Source organism: Delphinapterus leucas, chromosome 6 (assembly GCF_059928025.1).
Source record: "Delphinapterus leucas isolate spDelLeu-1000000601 "Yukka" chromosome 6, BTC_Dleu_Yukka2, whole genome shotgun sequence".
In the NCBI taxonomy this organism is placed as follows: domain Eukaryota; kingdom Metazoa; phylum Chordata; class Mammalia; order Artiodactyla; family Monodontidae; genus Delphinapterus; species Delphinapterus leucas.
Window position 1 is genome coordinate 101,047,581 of NC_143134.1, and position 11,458 is coordinate 101,059,038.

At 41.9% G+C, this 11,458-nt stretch overlaps 1 protein-coding gene across 3 annotated transcripts in view; it reads right to left on the reverse strand.

The window, feature by feature from the left end:
* Positions 1–13: 13 nt before the first annotated feature.
* The window catches only part of EPB41L4B (erythrocyte membrane protein band 4.1 like 4B), a 145,934-nt gene continuing 134,489 nt past the window's right edge, over positions 14–11,458 (reverse strand). The window contains exons 25-26 of one of the 3 annotated variants that reach the window (XM_022579103.2): positions 7,593–7,738; positions 14–6,332 (exon numbers count right to left, since the gene is read on the reverse strand). In XM_022579103.2, coding sequence (XP_022434811.1) covers positions 6,263–6,332; positions 7,593–7,738 — 216 coding nt within the window. In that variant the 3' untranslated portion in view covers positions 14–6,262. The remainder of the gene's footprint in view (positions 6,333–7,592; positions 7,739–11,458) is intronic. The other 2 variants (XM_022579102.2, XM_022579104.2) reach the window with 2 other exon arrangements.

Below are 11,458 nucleotides of genomic sequence, written 5' to 3' on the forward strand. Positions count from 1 at the left end.
TGGCCCTTCTACCCTCTTGCTACTGCTCAGAAAGTGGTCCGCGGAGCAGCAGCAGCATCCCCAGAGGCCAGCATGTTAGCATCACTAATCTCGGGCCCCACGGCAGACACGTGACTCAGGATGCATTTTACCAATATCCCCGGGAGACCCCAGTATACGTTCACATTTAAGAAGTGCTCCCCGGAGGGTTCACCTTGAACACACCTTGTCAGAGTCACTGCTTCCCCCACCTTGTTCCAGCACTTTTTGGTTTATATAAAGCACTTACTATATCCATTACTTCTTGGGACCGTCACTGAAAAAGTTGAAATTGCAAGATCCGCACTTTATAGATAGGTAAACCGAGGTCCTTAGGGCCACTTTAAACATAGGTAAACCGAGGTCCGAGGTCCTTAAGGTCTAGTTTCCCGAGAGAAACTAGAACCCAGCTCTTTGGGCTGGATTCACATAGACTTTTGGCGTGTGCAGTCAGCAGAGGCTGCCGGTGCCCTTGCGTAACGTGCCCCCTTCAACACCAGGCAACTGGTTTACTGGTTTCCCCACAGCGAGCACGTACAGGCCTTGGCAGGCCCGGACCGTGGAATTCCCGACTTTCCCAAATCCATTCCTGCCGCTTGCAGTTCACTTCCGGTTATTTACTCAGCCATTCATTCATTCATTCATTCACACCAAGCACTTAACTACATGCCAGGCCTTTCCAAATGATGGTTTTGGAGTGATAACACATTCAAACCGCTAAGCTGTTTTCCGCTAGAAAACATGGATACAATTCTTTTTATGCTAGTATTGCAGATCCAGCATTCTAGCTTGCTTTTAAATTTTATTTTATTGCATAAACAAACAAAATAATTACGGAGGCAGAAAAGCATAGAGGTTTCAAACGTAGGCCCAGAAGTCAGGCAGTGCCGCGTGGTGATCAGTAACCTCCATGATGCACTGGAGATTAGGTAAGATGATAGAGGTGAGGATCAGTGGTATTGAATGAATACCTATAGTATTAAACCCTATGACAATGAACGAATGAATATGCCTATGGTTCTGAAATACAAAAATTCAAAAGAAACTAGTGATTACAACCTTTTTTGGCCCAGGAGAGATGGGAGACAGGGGACTGCTGTGAGAAGTGAGAAGTTTTGTGTGACCCAGAGGTCAAATGTTTGCTTTTAGGTATCAGTTAACACTGATGGTGGGTTGTCCAAGTGGAGTTTAAACGTGTTTATCCCGACAGGTGATTCAGGTATAATTCATGGAAACCCTGGGCTTCACTAGGTCTCCCAATATCCCAGTCGTTGTAAGAAATATGTCAGATTTACTGCTTGAAAAAGGTAAGATGAACTATAATTACTTTAAAAATCAAAACAAAGACATTTCTTTCCCAAAAACATAGCTTTCAGAGGATAAAATTCTAAAATACAAGAAATCCAATCAATTGAAAATCTGTTAGAGTATCCCTAAAAGAACAAAAAAATCCAAAAATAAAATCTTATTGTTAAAAATTGAAATGTCTTTCTTTTCATCTTCCTGTTTATCAGGAGAGATATGGCCAATTTTAAATGGACCAATGTTTAGCAGAAAAAAAAAACAAGCATTGGACTTCTGATTCTGGTGTTGATTCACTGGTTTGGGAGTCCAAGCTGTTATCTATTACTTTATTTTGTATTCCCTTCATTTTAATTAATACAATTAACAGTGATGGTGCCAGATATAAGGCAGATTAAAACCAGGTCATTCTCCTGGTAAACTGGTCTGGTAAAACCAGGTGGGCTATTTTTGGGGGGGTGGCAGGGGATGTCGGGTGCTGGTGTTGGAGGAGGGTTTGCACCCACAGCTTAAAATGAAGCTTGTAGGTAAACTGCAGATTTCAGTGAGCTACCCATGATCAAGGACCTGGGGTCCATGGACTCAAAGGCGGACATAGATGGGTTTCAGGGGATGGTGTGAGGATCCAATGAAAGTGCTGGAATGATGTGTGACGTATAGCTTTTTCTAGGGAGAATACCCATAATCTTCATGGGTCACTTAAAAGTCTGCACGCCACCCCAGGGCCTTAGAACCTACTCTGGTTTCCAATTCCTTACGGGCTTGGCTGCTTCCTTTCACGAGGTTCTCGCTCATCCACTTAAATTGCTTTGGGGATTTTCTTATTCTTTTTGTTTTCTTACAAGACCTCAGCCCTGGAGGGAGACCTGTTCTCACCCTCAGCACATATTCCCTACTTTGTTACATCCCAGGTTTTGCATAAAGCCTCTGCTCCCCACTGATGTGAATCCACAATACTGTGGTTTTCTCTTTTGTATATATTTTTCGAGGAAGAACGTTTCCTGAACACGCTGAGACCACTGCCTGAACAAGAGTTGGGAATTCAAACAAGAACTTAGAGATGTACCTGAGTTTAATTTCATTTGCATTTTTAAAAAAAGATAGCACCTTTATTTTATCTTCTCAAAGCCATTTCTCTAAAACAAATTTTTTCTGTTATAAACTTCACCCCCCACAGATCAGTGCTGCATCTCGGTATCTGACCAGTTTAACAACAGATTTGCCCATGCTTCTGTCTGTCTAGTAATATATGTGATTTTTTTCACTTTTGATTGTTTATGAAATAAAAGTTGTGATCTTGGCAGTTCCTCAAAAAGTTCAACATAGAGTTGCCGTATGACGCAGCTATTCCCATCTCAGTTATATACCCAAGAGAACTGAAAACATATGTTCACAAATGTTCATATTATTCATAAGAGTCAAAAAGTGGAAGCAAGCCCAATGTCTATTAATTGATGAATGGATAGACAAAATGTGGCATATCCTTACGATGGAATATTATATAGCCATTAAAAAGGAATGAAGTACTAATACATGCTACAACATGGATGAAACTTGAAAACATTGCGTTAAGTGAAAGAAGCCAGTCACAAAAGACCACATATTGTGTTATTCCATTTATATGAAATGTCCAGAATAGGCAAATCCATAGACAGAAATCCAAAGACAGAAAGTAAATTAGTGGTTGCTAAAAGATATGGGGAGGGGAGAATTGGTAGTGACTACAGATATGGAGTTTCTTTTTGGAATCATGGAAATGTTCTGTAATTAGATAGTTGTGATATTTGTATGACATTATGAATATGCTAAAAAATACTGAATTATATACATTAAAATGGTTAACATGGTGAATTTCAAGTTTTTTAAAAGCTGTGATCTTTGAGATGATGAAAGAAAGATAAAGATGGTAACAGAATATTCTTGTGCTATTCTGGGAGTGTAAAACTTGGGGTACATTCAGGTGGGATCTTCTGAATGCTCTAGGACCTCATTTTTAAACTCTTTAAACATAAGGATCTCCTATGCAATCTACAATCCACAAACCTGGGGTTGCAGGATTCCCAGGCCACTTGCATTAACCCTCACCCCCATACCCACCAGGAGTCTGTGGCTCACAGTCTGGAACACTTGCTCCGGAATGATTATGTCAGCAAGCTGATTTTTCTCCCCGGACATAAGATGTGTTGTGTGACCGTATGGTACTGCTATTTTGGTTTTAAGTATATAAAAAAAAGGCGAAGTGATTGTACCAATTCACTTTTATCCCTATGAATCCACCCAACACAATGTCATCTTCTCAGGTCACAATGCCAAGCACCCAACATACATGTACGTAGGCAAATAACCAGGACAACTGCTGAAACAATGGAATCCTCTTGATTTTACTGGTTAGGGTTGAGCTGCCAAAGGTACTGGGTTTTCATACACAGTAACAGCCAACTTGTTTGTGATCAGACTTCCAGTGACATCAACCTTCTGAAACATCTGTGAACCCAGGGGGACATAGGGAAGAAGCAGCAGGCTCAGAGCCTCCTGAGAACAATGGCCAAAAAGTCCATGCATCCCTCCTCGGAAGCAAAGCCAACCTGACACGTATGTAACACTGAGTTTCCCGGCTTCCTCAAGAAAACTTCAGTTTTGCCCTGGAGGTTTCCATCAGAGAGCCGGAAGTGAAGAGCAGAAGACTGAGAAAGCAGGTTAGAAGAGGAGGGATTGGCAAGAGGTAACAACCCCAGAAACAGATATTTCCCCCGTACTGTACAGGAACACATTTTGTATCGTGTACACAACATAAAGAACGGCTAAAGCTGTTTTAAAAGTACAGCCGGGGTCATGTAGTATTGGGGTGGAGGGTAAAAGTTCCCAAATACCACAGTTGCCCCCAGACAGCTTCACCAATGGAGCAGACAGCAGTGCAAACCATCAATGAGAAAAGCATTAGTCTGTGAAAGGCAAGCCAAGCCCTGCACATCTGGATAGGGCCTGATGACATCACTGCACCACACCAAGGTACAAAAGGGGCTGATGTTTGTAATGATGACCATGACTCATCAAGAAAAGGTTAAATACTCTCCAGTATACTCTGTTTACTAAGGCAGGGAAGTGTGTAATATATTTTAGAAAGATTTCCCTCAAAAAAATATTAAAATTGTATAGATTCAGCACTTAAAGGGTTAATCCTCTGTTATCTGAATATTTGCGTACATTACCTCATTTTACAACGATGCTAGTCAATGAGGCATTACTTTTTTTTTAATAATCATTAGTATCAAATTATTGGCACCATTCAGGTTTAAGGATAGGGACAGGAGAGCAAATTATACAACATAAAAATACAGTTCTGATACAAATATACGAGATCAATTCCACTTAAGTGGTCATAAGAAATGGATGGACATTTTACACACAAGGAAATACAGCTAGTAAGTCACCACATGGAAAAGTGCTCAGCCTTGCTAGCAATTAATGAAATAAAACCACCTTTCAAGAAACAACTATACGCACTTATTAAACTAGCAAAAATAAATTAAAATGGCACAACCCAATACTGGCAGAACTATTGGTAAATAGAAATGCTTATACATTGCTGGTGGCATCATAAATTGTAGAGGGGATTCAAGCATTCAGAGAGGATGGGGGGTTGAACTTGATGACCTTTAAGGTCTTTTCAACCCAGAGACTGGATCTTTCTAGAAAGCAATCTGGCAATATGAAACAAGAGCTATAAAATACCTCATGCTCTTTGAACTTGTAATCTCTCTTTGGAGATATTCCCAAGGGGAGAATCCAAAAGAAGGAACATTTTTTACAAAGACATTCATAGCAGCACTATTTATAAGAGTGAAAAGTTAGATATAACTCAAATATCTAGTAATGGCAAGAAGTGAGGTTAATCATGTTACATGGATACAAAGAAATCAAAATTGGTGACAGCAGGATCAGTGTTGAAAAGAGGAGCTGTGTGTTAGATGGAAGTAATCAAAGACCATGTACACACTGACCATACTGATGTAAAAATGTGTGCATATTCATTGAGAAAGCATGGGAAACATTTCAGAGGGCTAGTCTGTGGTTAGGGGGTTCTTAATTATTCCTGCAAAGTTGTTCAAGTGCATAATAAAAATTTAAAAACACATTTCTTGAAACTATATAAAAAGAGAGCAAAGTTTCTTCTGGTCAAGTTTCTATCAACAGGACATGAGTTGATCAACTTTAGAAATAATTTTCCTTTATGGAACACCCAAATGAATCCTGATATCAAGTCACTTTGTAAGGATTTTTAGACAATTTAAACTATAATGTCTTACTTTGGGTTCAGTAATAAATTTTATATATCCCCAATAATATCATATACCATAAGTTCACAAGTTAAATTGTATTTCAGATAAAGCTGAAGTACCTTCAGCTCTGGTGACTGCAACTTTCCTTTTTTAGTTCACCTACTTGTGTCTGAATAAAAATGAATGTTAAAGACTTTATAAGATCTGTGTATTTACCAGTGTAAATGAAAAACCAGCAGTAAAGAATTATTCTCTCATTAAAAATGACTCTAACAAACAGTCAAAGCTTGGTGCAAGTGTCAATCATACAAAATCACATGGTTGAGATTGACAGCAAAGGATTCCGTGCCATATTAACCCCTGTGGTTATTAATATATACACACAGGTACTTCTGAAAAGGAATCCTGGTTTTCCCATCTTTCTTCTAGGCTTACCAAATCCTGTCTCAACTACACTGAGTAGCAGAAAAACTCTAATACTCAGGAGACATAAAATATCTTTTCCGATAGAAGTCAAGCCAGAAGTTGGCTTTGACTAACCACAGAGACCTGGGCCAACAGAGCACACATTTGTATGTCGTGCTAGAGTGATCACACAAAGCCCGAAGAAAGAAAACGGACAGAAGGCACCATGCCATCCTCCAGGCACCAAGGGGAGAATTTCACAGTTCGGTCATCAACAGTCTTTTCATCATTTTCTCTCTCTCCAGTTCCTGCCGGAGCGTCTCTGCACTGAAAAACAATAAGGTGACAAAATGGTGAGATACACGCTCAAAAACGGTAAGAGCAGTCTCAGTTTAAATGTCATCTCCCAGATTCTTTCCCAATCTGAGTTCTTGACTTTCTCTTTCAGGCTCCTTAAGGACCCCCTACACTTGCTAGCATTACAGTGACCTGAAATAGGCTTCCTATAGGTTTCCCCCACCAGACGGAGAGCTTCTGAAAGCACCGCTCCTCAGGGGACTGACTGTTATATATGCCATTCCTCTCTGAAACCCTGGAGCCTAGCACAGGATCTGGCACATAGCAGCCTCTCAGTAAAGGTCATTTAAATGAATGGGAAAATGTCCAGGGGTTAGATTTCTTTAAATCACGTTTTCAATTGGTTTCATATGCACTTTCTCCCAGAATTACCTCCAATGTTTTAATAAATAAAATTGAATTGAATACATAAAATTGAAGTAAAATTGGCTGCTTTAAGAGGTTGCTGCTGAGTTCTTGGCCCTCGAGCCCAGTTGCCTATCTATGGAATTTATCTCCACTGTTTAGGTGCACGCATACACACACACACACACACACACACACACACACCACAGGAAGTACACGTCTTGAAAGGCACAATCAATTTTTTAAATAATTTCATTCAGAGTAGAAAGCAATGTTTCTACTATGGCCAAGAAGGCTTTACACAATCTGGCCCCAGTTTCATGGGTTTCCTCTCCTGTCGTCGTTCACTACCTCTGTGGCTGCACCAGCCCCCTTAACTCTTTCGTAACCATGCCAGGCTCACTCCGCGTCAGAAGCCTTAGCACCAGCTGTTCCCTCTGACTACTATACTCCTTTCTCAAATATATGCAGCTTGCTCCCCTCACCACCTTCAGCTCTCTGCTTAAATGCCACCTGGGTGAGACCATCCCAGCATGCCCTATTGCCCTTCATGGATTTATGTTTCTCCCTAGCACTTGTCACTATCTCACACACACATACACACACTCATTCAATGTCTCTCTCCCCTCCCCCAACACTAAACTGTAAACTCCGGAAAGGTAGCACTTTCATCTGATTTGTTCACTCTACAGCCCTGGCACCTAGAATAGTGTCTAGCCTTTGACGACATTTCAATAAACACCAATATTCAGAGAATATTCAGAGAATACATGAATAAAAGAATGAATAAGACAGTGGTAGATGTCACAAACACAATGCACCTAGAGCCTGTGCCTGGTTTCCTGTCATCAGAGTTATCTCTTGGTACCTGCTGATCTGACTCACCTGGCCACTGGAGAAACAGGCTTCCGAATGGTGTAGATGGTCTGCACTGTGGAGACGGTCTCTGTCAAAGGCCTCAGGGTTGCTGCTGGAATCAGTGGGGAAGACTGGCCAGGACAGCACTGTAATTTACTGTCTCTAAAGTCTGCCTGGAGAGGAAACAGAAAAGAGGAAATCAGTCTCAGTTTGGGTTCCATTTTCACACTGTCAGCTGCTCCCTAAGACTTACCACACAGTCCCTGTTATTTTATTTATTTAAGAAATTTTACTTATTTATTTATTTATTTATGGCTGTGTTGGGTCCTCATTGCTGCACACGAGCTTTCTCTAGTTGCGGCGAGCGGGGGCTACTCTTCGTTGCGGTGCGTGGGCTTCTCATTGCAGTGGCTTCTCTTGTTGTGGAGCATGGGTTCCATGCGCATGGGCTTCAGTAGTTGTGGCACGTGGGCTCAGTAGTTGTGGCACGTGGGCTCTAGAATGCAGACTCAGTAGTTGTGGCGCACGGGCTTAGTTGCTCCGCGGCATGTGGGATATTCCCGGACCAGGGCTCGAACTCGTGTCCCCTGCATTGGCAGGCGTATTCTTAACCACTGCGCCACCAGGGAAGCCCAGTCCCTGTTATTTTTTAATAATAGTTAATCAATTGGCATTTATTAAATGATATTGCTTAGTGCTAGCCACTATGCTAAGCACTTGACATTCATTACCTCTGGACAATCTTAAAGGTAGAGGTCATGTTTCATCACATGTTAGACACCATCATTTGTAAGACGCACCATTTTTGCACGTGCCACAGAGAAAGAAAAAGTAACCATTCGAACTCTGTCATGTACACTATTGTAATAAACATTCTGATTTCAGAGATGTTAGAAGGTGGAAAAACGCACATCTTGGAACTGATTTTATGGAAAAGGAAAAGTGAGGCTCAAAGAGGTTAAGTAATCTTCCCAAGGTCACACAGTTAGTAAGTATTAAGAACCAGTATTTAGAACCAGGGTTGGCTGACTTCAAAATTGGTGTTTTTTACCATTATAACAGTGGTTCCCAAAGTATGGGCCCCAGACTAGCAGCATCAGTACCATCTTGAAACTTGGTGAAAATGCAAATTCTCAGGCCCCAACTAAGACCTTTGGAACCAGAATGTTTGGGGACAAAGTCCAGCAATCTGTGTTTCTACGAGACCTTCAGATGATTCTGATATATGGCAGAGTTTGAGAACTACTGGTCTAGAGTACACTGCCTCATTTGGAGAGGATAATTTATTGTTGTTTTCATTACAAAGCAAGACATGCTTATTACTTTACATAGAAAACTCAGAAGATATATAAAAGTAAAGAAATGAAGTAATTCCATAATCCCTTACTATCACTGTCAGTGTATTTCCTCATAGCGTTTTTTCTATGCATAATTTTTGTTTGTTTTATATCCTTTCAGTAGTACCAGCTATATATATATATATATATTTTTAACATCTTTATTGGGGTATAATTGCTTTACAATGGTGTGTTAGTTTCTGCTTTATAACCAAGTGAATCTGTTATACATATACATATGTTCCCATATCTCTTCCCTCTTGCGTCTCCCTCCCTCCCACCCTCCCTATCCCAACCCTCCAGGCGGTCACAAAGCACCGAGCCGATATCCCTGTGCTATGTGGCTGCTTCCCACTAGCTATCTACCCCAGCTATATATTTTATAACTTGAGTTTTCATGCTAGTTCCTGGCCCTAAACTTGGAGAAATTTTTCACGTGGCTTTCTAAAGAAGAGGTTTTAATTATCAAATGAGCAATATATTTCTAGTGATTAGACAGACGATGAGCTGTCCCTCCTAGGGAAACATGGAAAACCACAAAAATACCAGGTGTAGTTGTAGTTCTGTAAGGGTATATCTGGCTTGAGCAATAGGGAGAATCTTATCTTTGAGAGGTCCTGAAAGACTACTACTGAGAAATACAAGCCCTTGTTTGTTTTACACGTGCCTCTAGAGAGAGAACTGACCTGGCCTGGGCTGGAGCAATGCCAAAGAATTGACCACGAGAACAGGAGCACCGTAGAGTTGCTAGCATGTGATGTTTGCCACAGGGAGCTTTCACAAACTTTGGGCTGTAGTGGTCACTTGTGTGGTTTACCAGATAATCCTGGCTCATTGATTTCCATGGTAGGATTACACTTCCCCACCCCACTTTGAAGTTAGGCATGACCATGTGCCTTGTTTTGGCCAAAGAAATGTACTGCCATGTTTTATTTCCATTGGAAGATTTAAGTGTTAGTGTGTGATTTGTCACCTCTTTTTTTTCACCTCTGCCACTGTGACTAGCAATGTTTCAGATGGCAGCTGCTCCATTAGCCTGGGTCCCAGAAACAGAGCAACACAGAGCACAATGCATAGCCCACCCCTGACAGACATGCAGCGTGAGTAGGAAATTCAATTTGTCATTTTAAAGCATGACTTAGCCCAGCCTTCCTGATACAGGAGCTGGGGTAAGAAGTTATTTTGTTGTTTCAGTGAAGTGGGTGGAGGTTGGGCTTTTGATGCCAATTTTGATCCTTTCTGGAAAAAAGAGGGAAATTTACACTTACATACAAAGGCAAAAGTGGGTAAAAGTACCAGGGCCTTAGCACGAATCAGGGCAGTGGCACCAGACTTTATTAATAGTCATTATATTCTTTACTGCCATGCACTCAAAGTAGAAAAAGAAAGAGCCAGCTTCACTTAAGAATGACCTTAGGGGGACTTCCCTGGTGGTGCAGTGGTTAAGAATCCACCTGCCAATGCAGGAGACACGGGTTCAAGCCCTGGTCCGGGAAGATCCCACATGCTGCGGAGCAACTAAGCCCGTATGCCACAACTACTGAGTCCGCGCTCTAGAGCCCACGAGCCACAACTACTGAGCCTGTGTGCCACAACTACTGAGCCTACGCTCTAGAGCCCGTGAGCCACAACTACCTAGCCCGCGTGCTGCAACTACTGAAGCCTGTGCACCTAGAGCCTGTGCTCCACAACAAGAGACGCCACTGCAATGAGAAGCCCGCGCACCGCAAGGAAGAGTAGCCCCCGCTCGCCGCAGCTAGAGAAAGTCGACTCACAGCAATGAAGACCAACGCAGCCAAAAATAAATAAATAAATAAAAAAGAATGACCTTAGGGAGCAGTGAAAATTACTATTATTAAATCTCAACCCTGAGAACTTGCCTTCCTATTTGTTGAATGAAGAAATGAATGAACGAACTTCTGCTGGAACAAAGCAGATAACACAGGGACAGACCAGGTTAGGCAGAAGAACATGGGACAGAAATCTGACCAGAGGCAGGCAGGGGCCCTCATCTTAGACAGACCAAGGCCCTGGGCTGAGTATCAAGTAGAGTTAACAGGCTCAAATACAAGACAGAAACTGGTCTCAGGATTAAGCAAGGAGCCTGGTTGTTGAAACCAGACCCAAGGTCAATGCTGGATCAACGGCCAGAAAAACTTTGTGTGGAGTTCCCTGGAGCCGCTGAGCTCCCCCATGACTGTGGTCAGGATAGGTGTGGAGGCCTGTGGAGAGGGCAACCCTGTAGCAAGGTCAAGTGTCTTGACCTTGGAGGGGAGGAAAAGATAATATGACACAGGGGGGTAAGAAAATTAGGAAGCTGAAGCTCATGAATTTGGCTTCTGTTACCATCCAGCTGTTAGTAACTCCCTAATTATAATCTCCAGTCTAGTCCTGTCTCCTGATACAGACTTGGATATCCAACTGCCCATTCACTGTTTCCAAGGCATTTCTAACACATCATGGCCAAAGGCAAACTCATTATCCCTTCCAATCCACTCTTCCCTAAGATTTCCTTATCTTAGTGAATGGACCCACTCTCCATCCACATTCTGCAAG